Here is a 14,268-nt window from a genome sequence, read left to right as displayed (position 1 = left end):
TCCACTCTTTGCCTATCCTCTCCCTAGCCCAGCGTATCACCAGACCCCTGGAGCAGCAGACACAGAAGCCGCTTCTATCAACTTTATGCCGATAGGAAGATCTCCTCCTCTGTGCTACCTGAGCAACACAAAATGGGTGGAATGGAACCAAAGAATCCAGCCCAAAGCATATATTGTAACCTGATACCAATAGTTTGCCCAAGTATTCTGCATTAAGTACTCACCTATCCAGTGCTTGTCGAGCCAGCTGTTTGAGTTTGGATTGAAGGACTGCATCTGAAGTTTCATTAGCCTTAACAAAAATAAGATAAAATATGAGGTATTGTAAACCTTATCTGTCAATGCAATTCCAGATATACAAGTTACACTGCCAAATACCTACTGGTTATTTTTCCCCTGTAGATTTTAACCTCAGAATTCCTCCAAATTTGTGTTTTTGGAAACCAGTCAATGCTTCCTATACTGAGATTTAAAAAAAAAGCAAACTCCACATACTAAACCTGTTTCTCTCACACACACTCTTCATAGTAGGTGATCACAGGGGAAAATAAATCAAGATAAAATCTACAGGAGAAAAAAATGCAATTAAAGATGTGATACTAAAATGCTATTCAATTTAAGTGTATCCCTTCAAGTTTTTCTATTGCCTTTTATGAAATCCCCTCCTCCCCAAACCACAGAAACTTATACTACAAATAAATCAGAAGATTTCTTCCTCTTTTTAAAACTTTTCAGGTTACAAATTAAGGTCTCATGACCAGTTTTCCACAGCTGGAGGGGGTTTGGGAACAGAGCCAGTGGAGGCTGAGGGTGGGGTAGAGAGCCCAGTAGAAGTGACCACCTATAGCAGTAAGGAATGGAATGTTCAAGATGGAACAGATGACTGCTTCCTGAATACAGCCTGTGTACAGAACCAGTTTGGTTTTGCCACCTAGATATGGTAGGCAGAAAGCCCTACAGCCAAGGAACTAGACAGAACCACTGAGCAAACAGAATGAAAGGATAGTTTGTTTGGACTTTCTTTTACACTGGAGATAGAGAGGAAACTTCTTGCACTGCCTGTAGGCCAAAAGCATGAAACCATCATCTTACAAAAGCAACAGTTTGTGCAAAGTGAAGGGAAACTCATGCACCAACTGCATGTAATGAGACTTAAGTGAGAAGAGTGATTAAAAAGTGATGTTAATTGTATGCACAACATTTACCCTAAAAATGTGGCAAAGCAGAAAGTAGATACAGCAAAGACAACAAAATGATATCTGACAGATACCCACATAGGCAGAAAGAACTTAGGGGCAACAAATCAAAAAGGAAAAACAGTCTCTGATTAGGCCCTGATCTTACAAAACCGAAAGCAGGTGCTAACCTTCACAGCCTGTGCTGTCTGTCTGAATTCAAGGGAATTATTTAGCTGAGTGAAGTCAGGCCCATGCAGAACCACGTGCAAGATTCAGACCACAATATTGTTTTATTTATATATGACCCTCCCAATATATCACACCACAAAAAAATGGGCAGAAGAAGAAGATAATCAGACTTGGTGGAGTTACATCATGATGGTGAGCTCTTCCTCTAATGAGTTAGTTTTAGGCTACTGGACTTGGTATGAAAAAAAGCAGTACCTGTAATATTATTCAGTAACACTTAAATACTAAAAGTAAGTAGGCAATTATTTATTTCTATTTTAACTGGGACTAATTTGTTTAGTGATGTCCTAAATGAAGATTAGTGAAAATCTGCACAAATACTTAAGTGTTACTTTAAAAAAAGTAGTTGCCTTTATTATTGTTTAAAACAAAAAACCCTCTCCAATGCAGTAGCATGAACCATCTTCCTGGGAGAAGAATTACACTGTAACTGTTTGAGCTTTCTGTTGGCTTCAGGTTATAGATTCCAAAAGAATATTTCAGCATACTTATATTCTTTAAACATAACATTTTAAGAGGTTTTAGGAAGGAAAAAAATATCAATTTTACATTTTTGAAAAACAGTGCAGGATAAAATGACTGCAGCCAATGTAGGCAAAGTATTTTTCAATGGGATATAAAAAATAGAAGGCAAATAAAACACCAAAACAAAAATGAAAAATCAAAATACAGGTACTACATTTTTAAGCCAGCCTCTAAAGATCAGTCACCTGTGCAAATGGAAGAATTTCTTACCAAAACATAATTCCACCAAGTCAACTTGTAGCATAACATACTGTTTTCAAACAGAGTTCCACTGCTTCTGTATACAATTCAATAGCTTCCTCAGCATTGCCTTTGTCATCTTCATCAAAAGCCTGCGTAACCAGGAAATGGGCACGCTCCAGGTCCAACTGTTGTTTTGACTTCAAGGGATCGATGTTCTTTGATTGAACTACATTTAAAAAAAATACAGTGTTTAGCTAGCTGTGGTGGTGGTGGTGAAGGTGGAAACATCTTTATTGTAACACAGGCAAGCAAAAACACAATGGTTACATAGCTTATGTCTACTATGGACAGGGAACTAACACCACTATTAAGCATCCTGTTAGATTTTAAGCTAAAAGACACAATACAAGAAAGGAACAAGATAGGAGCCAGACACACATTACCCCAGGATACAGCAAATTTGGAGTAAAAAATATAGTTAACATAACATTACACAGAGGAAAAAAATTGAACACGGCAAAATCCTGTACTTCTTGTTGAATAAACCCCTGGTGAGACTCAGCAGAAACTGTATTTTGCTGGGCCAAGCACCAGTCCTACAATGAAATCATAAGTGGACCCCTATGACCATGCAGTGCTCAAACCGGGATGACAGTCCACCTACCACTGTGGTCTCCAACCTTTTTGCACCCAAGATCATGGTTTTGAATTTAAAGGGCAACCCAGGATGTGTCCTGCACATTCATGAAGCTCTGCTCACTCCCTCCTCCTTCCATAGCTCACTCCTCTCGGCCCTCACTCATTTTCATGGAACTGGGGCTTGGTGTTTGGGAGGTGCAGGTTCTGGACTGGGGCAAAGGGTCTGCGGTGCAGAAGGAGGCTCTGAGTTAAGCCTAGGGCAAGTGCAGGAGCTAGTGTGGGTGCTGGTTCAGAGAGCAGGCAGGACTGGGACAGAGGATTGGGGTGCAGGAAAGGGTTAGGGGTTCTGCTTCTGGGAGTGGGTCAGGACTGGGGCTTGGAGTGCACAAGTGAATGGAGGGTGCTGGCTCCTGGCTGGGTGTGCAGGTTGGAGTGTGTCCTCGCACTGGGCAGCATTTACCCTGGGTGGCTGCCAGAGCAGCGACTAAGGCAGGCTGCGTGCCTGCCCCATCCCTATGCTGCTCCCTATAGGGCCACCATGCTTCGCTGGGTGTGGGAAGCACGGTTATGCATACTGCCCTCTGCTGGCATTGCCTCTCTGCTTCCACTGTCCATAGTTCCCTGGCCAATGGGAGCTGTGGATGTGGTACTTGCAGTAGAAGCAGCAGGTCAAGACCCCTTCGCCCTCAACAGGGCCACCATGATCGCTTCTATAAGTGAAGTGAGGCCACTGCAGGCAGGGATGCTGGAGCCTGCCTTAGCAAAAGCCGCACTACACCACCAGAGACGGCCATCAACTGTGAGGCTGTGGCCACACTACTCCCTCCTTTTGGGAGGAGCATGCTAATGAGGGATTTTAGAAGATGCCAATGAGGCTCTGATATGACTATGCAGTGCCTCATAAATACAACGGTGGCTGGGCATGATCCGAAGTGCTGCTTTCAGAACGCGCGCTGCCCCTGTAGCCAGTGGCCTTTCAAAAGGACCCCGATTTTGAAAGTCCCTTCTTCCTAAAACTAAATAGGAAGAAGGGGCTTACAAAATCAGAGGGTGCTTTCGAAAGGTCCCTGTCTACATGGGCGGCGCACATTCCAGAAGCGGCACTTTTCAATCACATGCAGCTGCCATTATGCTATGAGGCTCTGCAAGTTCATGTCAGCGCCTCATTAGCACCTTCTGAAATCCCTCATTAAACACACCCCTTCCAAAAGGGTCGGGTAGTGTGGCCACAGCCAGAGAGTCCCCAGGATTGACCAGAGTTGATCACGATCGACTGGTTGGTAACAACTGACCTACATTGCCTCTTTTATTTTTGCAGTACGTCAGAAGTGCTCCACTTCCCGACGTAAGAATAGTTAGAAGCAAACCTGTGTTAATAAAGGTGTTAATATGAAACAATTTCCCCAAAATAAGCATCATTTGTGATTCATCACAGCATTCAGCTTACTCATGTGTTGGAGGGTTCTGGAGATTGGATGATATACAATAATTCAGCTGCATGGTTGACAGGACCATACCTCTTCACATTCAGTGAATCTAATCAAAATTATAATTAGAAAGCTCTTCACCAACCTGCCGAATACAGAGCCTGAACTCTCTCCAAGTACTCATTTATCTTCTCTTGAATATTTTCCAAGTTTGAGCCTGCCATTCCAGCATAAATCAAGGCTTGTGCAGCTTCCTGCGGGGGGGAAGTTAACATGCAATAAATCTACTTGCAGTGTGAAGAAGTCCCTTCTGCAGTACTTGATTATGAGCTTGAAATGAGCGCTAGACATGTGAGCCCCTGGGCCTGCACGGCACCTCAACAACTTCAAAGAGGAACTGCCTGCACAAAACCTCATTTAAGTCACAATGGAGGCCTCTACTTTTACTTTCACTAAATATTTTAACACATGGAGTTACCTGCAAAATTAAGATGGATTTTTTGAGATTCTAAAAAGTCATCTCTTAGAATCTGTATATACTGCACCAGTGGCTAAATAGTTTTTTTTCTTTTTAAATCAATCTAACTGAGCCAGTGCAAACCTCTAATGCAGCCACACTTAAGTCAAATCTTTACCCAAGTATCTACAGTCCTGGTCTTCCAAGATACGAGGTGCCACTGAAGCCAAGTTTCTCTCCCACTTTTAAAGATAGCTTGTTGCCCATTCAATATTTAATTATCTGCATGTATTACTTAATGACAGTTATTGGTGCATAATTGAAGACTCAAGGAAAATTAATAGAAAATAATAGGTGCATAATAGAAATTATTTTCTCCCTATACATCATCATCATTATTTCTGAATGGAAGAACTTTACTTTGGGACGGGGGGGGGGGGGGTGGGAAATCAAACATACAAGCATCTTAAAGCAAGACATATATTAGACAAAAGACATCTCAATCATGACTGTACTAGTCACAGCATAACACTACCAAATCTTTATGTACAATAAAAGTTGTACAATGCTAAAACGCTTCTGGAGTCTCATCCTTTAGTTTCTGTATGCACATAATATGCACTCGTGTCAGTGGATATTTTGAGCGAGAAAGTGTACAGCTCAAATCTGAGAGTGTGCACTACTTAAAGGATTTTCCTTTCTTATACCAGTCTCATATGAAGTTTATTTATAGCACCATCAGTTAAAGAAAGCACACGCCTTCATCAAGAGCTGTGTCTACACTTGCATTCCTCTTTCAAAAGAAGAATGCAAATGAAGGAAACTGGAAAGGCAAATGAAGTGAGTTACATATCATGCTTCATCTGCATCATTTCTTTTTGGAAGAGATTCTTCTAAAAGAAAAAAGCAGTGTAATTTTTTTTTTAAAAGAATAAGGATTCTTTTTCAAAAATAAACCCTGTTTCCGAGAGCCCCATTTACGCTGCTTTTTTTCTTTCAAAAGAATCTCTTCAGAAGAGATTATGCAAATGAAGCATGAGATAGGTAAACCAGCCTTCTGTTTGCATTTCCAATTTCCTTCATTTGCATTCCTCCTTTGAAAGAGGAATGCAAGCGTAGACACAGTTCATGTGTTTGTGAAACTACAAGTTGAAGCTCTCTAATCCAACATTCTCTGGTCCCGCAACATCTGTGGTCTGGCATAATTTTAGCTAACCAGATGTCCACTTATGTTTGTGGCCAAGCTTCTCATGGTCCCATAAACTCCACAGCCACCAGTCCCGGTTCTCAGTATTCTGTGCTGTTATTTAGTTCTAATTTACCCCTAAATGTTGCCTCGAACCCCAGTAAGCAGCAAGTGTTGGTAACACTGCTAGACAATATTGACTTTCCACGATTTGGCAAATTCTTTCGTTCAGCATCAATCAGGTCTGAGGGTGCTGGACTAGAGAGGTTCAACCTGTTCAAAGCATTTTGCACAGTTCATAAAGAATCTGCACATACTTTGCAAGGCACAGAGTACAGATCCTCATTGTAAGTTAGCCATACTTTTTATTTAGCAGCAAACACAGGCACCAATTCCACAAGTTGCTCCATGAAGTTGTACCAGACATTAATGAGGGTATACATAAGCACAGATATCTTGGGACCCAATCCTGCAGGTTCTCTTTTTTTCACATTTCATTATGCGTATAGTGTCACCAACTATAGAGAAAATGGATATCTAAACTAAGGTCCACAGAGCCTGACTTAAGATCTCCCAGCATGGAATGATTACTTTAGAGCTCCACACAGTGCAGTCTGCCTTTGTGGCTCTAACTGAAGTACGTGGGCTTAACTCTCTTGCATGACAGTAGTGCCAGGACAGCAAAAGAAAATACCACTTAGAGCCAAAGTAAAAATAAACACACAAAAAAAATAAATGTACAAGAAGATCAGTTAATAAAAACCATACCATCATTCTGATTAGACAAAGATCTTCAAAAGATAACTCAGAAGCACCACTACAGTGTGCAGGTAGCTGTTCAAAAGGTGAACATCCCATGCTACTTCACTATAACCATAGAATGGTAACACCGTCAGTCTTACCTCAGCTAGTCAGTGAAAAAGGCTAGACAGAAAACAATTATTTGATTGCCAGTCTTTAAAATACTATTTCCTATAGCTAGGACAAGAGTGCACCAAATTAAAAATAAAGCATAGATATTCTGTGGATAGCATAAAGCTGATATATTACATCTAATGCAATATCTCAAAATAGTTCAGAGGGAGTGTTGTGTAGCAGCTGTGGCTGGAGACAAGACGTCAGGATTTTATTCCGAGTATATAAAATTTACAATATAAATGTGGTATGACATCACAGACAGGTCATGTAACCTCCAACGCTACTGTACAGTTGACATTAAATGAGACTTCAAAGTGCAGTCAGATATGTAAAATGCTGTTAGAGGAAAGGCTCTACAACCACCATGAATCATTATAGAGAAATATACAAGTACAGTCTTCCCCCACCTTACGAGGGTAATTCGTTCCTGAAAAACTCCTCTTAGGACGAATTCTTGTAAGTCGAAAACGTAATTACCATTAATTTCAATGGGAAAAAATTTTTTGTGTTCCTGAGCCCCAAAATGTACTCCCATTTATGCTAAAACAACACCAAATCCCATTAAAATAAACACAATTACTTCAATAGTTAACATTAGTTATCATAACACAACCTAACAAGGCATTTTCCCTTCATTAACTACTCTATAATATGGCTGTTTACCTGCTCTCGTTAAGCTCTTTCGTAGCTATTACGCACAGTACACTTAAGACTACGCTCACAAACACCACACACATATGATACTCAATGTGTATGTAATTCAACCTTTAATGCAAAAAAGAACAGAACAGTAAAGACAAAAGAAATCAATGAAAACAATGCAAATGATATCACACTCAGCAAACAAGTTGACATCGTGTGGAAAGGCGATAACATGAGGTGAGAGAGACTGTGAGGAGAGTCACTGTTGTTCATTGGTTGGTGATGGTGGCATTGGTGTGAATGGAGTAGAAAATGAAGGCAAAGGTGAGGAGGATGAAGAGTGGCTGCATTTTTCACACTCCATAATTTCTGGATCGTCAACATCGTCTTCTTCTTCCTCTTCCATTGCAACGGGAGGATGAGAGATGCCAGAGGTTGAAGGTTGAGCCTCAGAAGTGGCAGAAGTACCAGCAGCAGCAGCAGGAGGAGGAGGAGGGGGGATGGCTGGAAGAAAAAAAAACGATAAAATACTTGTCTGCTTGCCTTCTAGCACCTTTCTATCATACAGTTGTTTGTAACATTCAATTGATTCTCTCTAGAGAATTTTAGCTTTCCGAGCTCTTTCAAAATTGCTATCGTTTTCATCCAACAAAGCACAAGCACTATCGATAATGGAGAACAAATTGTGTAACAGTTTCGTGCCAAATTCTTTTACTGGTTCTTCCTCTTTGTTGAATTTCCCTTCTTTCAAATGTTCAGCCTCTTCCTTCAAACGCTCTTCTTCTCGTTGAATTAGCTCGTCATCCATCTGGTCTTCAGAGGGAGATTCCAACACTTCTTGCACATCTTCAGTGTCGACCTCGTCAAAACCTGCTTTTGCTGCCAGCTGTATGTCATCACAGATTGTCTTGTTCACAGATTCAAAACCTTGAAAGCCATGCAGAGCCGCAGGAAGAAGTTTTTTCCAAACAGCATTCATAGTGTTCGCTGTCACTTTGTCCCAAGCACTTATGTTTTCAATGGCCATTTTTATGTTGTAATTTTTCCATAATTCTCTGACCGTCACCGTGTCACTCTTGTCCAAACCATCAACGAGATACTTCATCACAAGCTGCATATAGTAAGCCTTAAATGTAGCAACGACACCCTTGGTCCATCGGCTGTACCAAAGATGTTGTGTTTGGAGGCAAAAATACAACCTGAACATTGCTACCGTAATCAAGAATTGTTGCTGGATGGCCTGGAGCATTGTCGACAATTAAAAGTACTTTGTTGTCAAGGTTATTGTCTTTGGGTCACCCATGCACTTCTATTTGAACGCCAAATCACTGGAAGGATTATCTTACACCTTTCAAAGCCCGTGGATTTTCCAAATGGTATATGAGCAAAGGTTTGACCTTTACGTCACCCTCAGCGTTGCCACCAAGCAACAACATTAACCTGTCTTTAGAGGCTGTATGTCCTTTGGCTTGCTTTTCATCTTTGGAGATGTAGGTACGAGACGTCATTCGCTGCCAAAACTAGCCAGTCTCGTCCATATTGAAAATCTGCTCGTTCGTGTAGCCGCCTTCTTGGATAATTTTCTTCAGCTTTTCAGGAAAAGCGCTGCCTGCTGCAAAATGGGCGGATGTTGCCTCACCTGTAACCTTGAGGTTATGCAAGAGTCCCCTTTTCCTGAAACACTTAAGCCATCCATTACTGCCTTTAAAGTGCAAATCCTTGGCTGTCTCATCACCCTCTTCAATTGCCTGTGCCTTCAATCGCTCAAACAACGATAGCGCCTTTTCTCTTATGCGAAGAAAGCTAAGAGTCACGTAGCGTTTTACCGAATTCTCTATCCTGTGCAACAAAAGTGTCTCAAGTTTCTGCATAATGGGGTGCCTGCTCAAAGACAACATTGTTGAACTTGCACCACCAACAGCAGTCTCAGCAGCTTTCAGTATTTTTTCCTTTTGCATGCAGATAGTACACACAGTAGACGAAGATAAATGGAGTGCCTGTATCACATCTTTGTTATGCTGTCCTTCATCGATACTCCTTATCACATCCAATTTTACACTTAGAGATATGGCTTTTCTGTCTGTTTTTTGGCTTTTCTAGCTCATTACTTGGTTTTTTCAGCACTTTCTTCATTTTAGGGGACATGATGCACAAGATTGTCACTGCTATAAACTATCAAACCACGAGTACTCTGAGAGGAGAACTCAATGCAACACGCACCAACTACGTATACAACTGCGAAGCTCAGAAAAGTCCTCCTGGTAGTGCATCCTGGGGAGCAGAGCCAGAGGCCGGGGTGCTGTCCCAGGTGCAGGGACAGGGGAATGGAAATCAAAGAGCACTTGGGAGGGGTGTGCAAAGCTGGGTAGCTGTGTGTGGGGCTGGGGACTTGTGCGGGGCTGCATGGCAGAGAGGCCCCACTGGTGGCAGCCAAGGCACAGCTGCGCAGGGCTGGTGGCAGTGGCCCTCTAGCTGCCCGGGGGATGAGCGGCAGGGGCGGGGCTGGGATGGGCTGTGTGCCCAGCAGCCACACCTCCCAAAAGCACTTGGGAGCCCGCGGGTGCCGGCTGCGCTGGGGTGCACAGCTGCTGCAGCGCGGAGTTGGAGACCCAGACCAGCCACAGGTGAAAGCTGGGCTGGGGGCTCCAGGAAACCGCAGGCAGGCGGCGAGCAGTGCCCAAAGCACATCTGTGCAGGGCAGGTGGCGGCAGCCCCTAGCTGCCTGGGGGGCGAGAGGCAAGGGCAGGACGGGGATGGGCTGTGTGCCCAGCAGCCATGTCTCCCAGGAATGCCTGGGAGCCCACGGCCGCTGGATGGACTGGGGCACGCCACTGCTGCAGCGCGGAGTCGGACACCCAGAGCAGCCACAGGTAAAGGCTGGGCTGCGGGCTCCGCGAAACCACCGCCAGGTGAGATGCAGCTGCGGGCAGCCATTGTCTAGAGCCGTGGCCTTTCTCCCGCCACAAGGCGTCCACGTCCCGCTGAGGCACTCGTAAATTCGAGGAAATGCCTCGCAAGGTGAAGTTGTGGTTTGAAATCTAGCTGCTTGTAAATGTGAATTCTCGTAGCCCGAATGGGCGTATCATGGGGTATGACTGTAACATGGTTTGAGGACATCCTTGTGCAAAATTACCTGGTGACCCTTAAGTGAACGGCCATGCTCGGGCATGTTAGGGTGAACTGCATGGGCACTTGAACAACGCAGTGAGTTATGTGGGGTGAAGGCAGGGTCCAGGGACCCTTTTAAATTGTGATAGGGAAATGTGCCTTAGCACAAAAGGCTAAACCACAAACTCCTAGAACTGAGGAACCAAGTGAATTGGGGAAGTCTAACCCAGTTAGCAATGGAATTTACTGACCTGACTGCAGACTGCACTGTCTGCAGCGCTCCCGGTCTAAAAATTGACAAACAGGAAAACCCTATACAGAAAAGAGCCATGGCCTCTGACCTAGCAGCCCAGAGGCGCCAGCTGCATACTTCAAAAGGGAAAAAGAAGTATGGGATGTATGGTTGTGTAAAAAGGGGAGGGGGCTGAGAGGGACTGCAGGCGAAAAGAAGCAGAAGCAACCCGGATGTGACGTGTCAGGCCTCGGGAGGAGCCAGCAAACGGCAGATCATAAAAGGGGGCAACAAAGTAAAGAGGAGGAGGAACTCCCGAATCCTGGAGAGACAGGATGATGTCTGCAACAAGGACTGATCACCCTTCGCCGCTCCTCCCGCCTGCTCACGAGTTAAATAGAGTAGTGTGTGAAAACCTATTGGTACCACGAAGAAATTTGTAACGGTATAGCTTAGATAGCCAGATGCAGTGTTTTACTGTCCTGTTCCTGTACCTGCTCAGCTACGTAAGTAAAAGTTAGCAGTTGCGTTTTATCTCTGACTTTTCTTTTGATAACCTGCCATAGCTATGTGTATTGCTATGTGTATGTCTTTAGTTTTATGAGTCTGTAAGGGTCACGTGTAAGGCTGAGGCAAAGACACCCCAGGACCACCAAGAGGGCTTTGACCCAATGACTGGGAAGTTCTGAAAGCAAGCTGCCTCAGCTGGGAAGCGTGGTCCGCTGAACCTGCGTGTTCTACAGAGCAGAGTGTTGTTCGTATCTGTACGTCACTTTCTCCTATTAATCCTTAAGTCCTATCCCCTGAAACTCAAAACTCACACTTCCTGGGGATAGATAACAGCTCTTAGAAATCAGGATAGATACCAGCCAATGAATTCCACCAACCCGTGGGCAATTTTCGGGAACTACTGGGAGTTAGAAAAAACCCCAGGGGGTGTATCTTTTCCTTTTGGGTGTAATCCTATTCCTCCTATTAGTAGTGTGGCGTAAGCCACAGCTATAACTACATCAGTTTCGTAATAAATAGCACAATCACTCAGTGGAGCGGGCCATCACTGAGAAGCAGCCCTCCCTTTTCCCCAGTTCAAAACTTCACACACCTCTCACCTCCACCCTTATTTAGGACTTGGAGCACAGCATAGTTGCTCCTCAATCCTATGAATAACCTTTCACGACTTTGCACTGGGGCTTCATTGCTCACATCATAAATGATCTAAGGGTACAGCTGCACTTGCAGGAAGACCAACACAGTGGCAGTTGATCTTCTGGCGTTCGATTTCGCACACCTGGGGGACTGTGCTAAATCGAACCATCAGGGCTCCACCATCGACACTGATGTACGGTTGTGAGGAGTTAAGGAAGCTGACAGAGCGTTTCTCCTGTCGACATCCAGCTGTGAGGACAGCAAGAAAAAAAAATATGAATTACTCTACATTGACTCCAGCTACACAATTCATGTAGCTGGAGCTGCATATCTTACACTGATTATTCACTGTAGTGCTGAGCTGGCCTTAAGCTGATTGCTTCTGTGTACTAAAGAGCCTATATCTGTTCACTTGCAGTTTTCTAGCATACTTTGAGGCCTCTAATACCAAACAGATATGTCTTTCCACTTCATTGTCAAAAGCATGAATGTCTCCAGGGGTGTGGAAGTGAAGTGGCACTGCAAAAAGTAAACAAAAGTATTGCAACAGGGAGAGAAATACAATGAGAGCACATGAAGATTCCCGATCTGCAAAAAGGAGATTAAGTTTCAGGGGGCTGGAACTCCTTCCACTCCCATTTGTAGGTCTCTCACAGATGAATCAACCGCAGTTGTAAAACAAAATTTATTAATTTCTGCAATCTGAAACTAACCTAGAGAAATGTTTCTGAACTTGTATTTAAGGACACAGATCCAATGTCACCCCCTAAGCCCAATGAGTTGTTCTAAATCACTTTTGATCAGGCAAATATCTTGAAGTAATGGTAAAGACCCTCAATCCACGGGGAAGAAAAACGGGTGTGGACAAGTTCAAAAAGGAAACCCACTGCATGCACAGCCACTCACCTCCCTTCTCTAAGAAGATGGGCCACAGGTGTTTAATACTCACTGCTCTGAGATAAACTGATGAATGAGGGATGGGAAGACAGTCATGGGTTCAGACAACATATCTCCCCCAACACCACCATTCTACACCTTGGCCTGCACTCAGTGAGAAGCCCTCTGTTAAGCAAGCCCCCAGTCCCCTTCTATGCCTGCCTGGCAGCTGTGCCTGGTCAGCAGCAAAAGCCCAAGTGATCTTCCAGTCCACATAGTCCAATTCTAGTAACAATCCCCGGCTATCGACACCTGGACATGGATGGGGGCAGTGTGTGCAGGCAATGGTCATCCGTGCCAAAGATGGGCACACCTGGGGGACAGATTCACGAAATCAGGAGGTAGGGAGCTCCCAGGAAGGAGGCAGAGGTCCTGGCTGCAGCGATGTGGGTTTAGTGTGTGGGTGGCCGGCCGGCCTTGGGGTGCGTATCCTGGGATGAGCCCAGCTGCAAAGATGGGGGCTAGGGAGTACCGGGACGGTGCTAGTCATAGTGATGTAGGTTGCTACAGCAATGGGGGAGAAGGTGACGGGGGCCCTGAGATCGGGATCCCAGCAGAGCGACGGGGTTCCTGGAAGGGAGTGGGTGAGGGCTGGGGGGGGGTCCCCGGGGGGGCGGGATCCCGGCTGCAGTGGGTGGGGGCGGGGTCCCGGGGCGACCCCGGCCGGCTGCAACGCGGGGGTGGGGTAGGGGGGGCAGCACCTTGTAGTAAAACGCCGCCTCCTGGTAGCGGCCGCCCTGGTCCCGCTGCACCGCCAGCTGCGCAAACTTCACCGCGTCCAGCTCCAGCGCCGCCGAGTCCATGGCCGGTCCCGACCCGGCCGGGCCCCCGTTCGCTTCCTTCTTCCTCTTCCTCCCAGCGCCGCGCCCGCTGGCCCCGCCCCATCGCTGCTCGTCGGCCCCTCCGCACCCGCCCCCGCCCCTCTCCCGCGGGGGCCGGCGGTCCTGCGCAGGCGCACACGGGCGGTTTCGGTTTCCCCGGGCGGAGGGCGGCTGCGCGTGCCCGGGGACGGAAGCCGGGAGGTCTCTGCTCTCACAGCGCGCTGACCCCCTCCCTGCCCCACCGGCGCTCTCGTGCGCACGCCGGCTTCCACCACGTGGGACGTGTCCCTGCGGCAGGGGGACGCCCTGGGGGCAGGGAGCGCTCCCGGTGTGGCTCGGCCGGGGCGGGCCGCACTAACTGCCCCGACCCCGCACACGTGTCTCTCTCTTCGTTTCCAACAGCGTTGCCGCCGGGCTGGCAGCCAGGCTCGTGGCGCTGCCCCGCGGGGGCAGTCACGCCTCAAAACGCAGAGGCTGCTAGAGGAGTTACTCAGGGTCGCTCAGCTCCTTCGGGGCTGGGAGCGTGGGGGGCTCTGGGAGGAAGGAGGAATGAGGGCAGGGCGTGGGGGTGGCCGTTGGCTGTTTCCCGGGGCAGCGGGGGTGGTTCTGCCCAGCTGGCAG

The 14,268-nt window shown here is 46.0% G+C and overlaps 1 protein-coding gene across 3 annotated transcripts in view; it reads right to left on the bottom strand.

Moving 5' to 3' along the window:
• Nucleotides 1–13,655, bottom strand: part of CAPN7 (calpain 7) — a 53,835-nt gene extending 40,180 nt beyond the window's left edge. For 2 of the 3 annotated variants that reach the window (XM_074988298.1, XM_074988301.1), the window contains exons 1-4: nt 13,528–13,655; nt 4,347–4,455; nt 2,204–2,361; nt 225–292 (exon numbers count right to left, since the gene is read on the bottom strand). In XM_074988298.1, coding sequence (XP_074844399.1) covers nt 225–292; nt 2,204–2,361; nt 4,347–4,455; nt 13,528–13,629 — 437 coding nt within the window. In that variant the 5' untranslated portion in view covers nt 13,630–13,655. Of the gene's footprint in view, nt 1–224; nt 293–2,162; nt 2,362–4,346; nt 4,456–13,527 lie in introns of those variants that run through there. The other variant, XM_074988300.1, reaches the window with a different exon arrangement.
• Between the last annotated feature and the right edge of the window lie 613 nt (nt 13,656–14,268).

The sequence above is a fragment of the Carettochelys insculpta genome, chromosome 2 (assembly GCF_033958435.1).
Source record: "Carettochelys insculpta isolate YL-2023 chromosome 2, ASM3395843v1, whole genome shotgun sequence".
NCBI lineage: Eukaryota > Metazoa > Chordata > Testudines > Carettochelyidae > Carettochelys > Carettochelys insculpta.
Note: the sequence above shows the minus strand (reverse complement) of the source record. Positions and strands in the feature narration are given on the sequence as shown.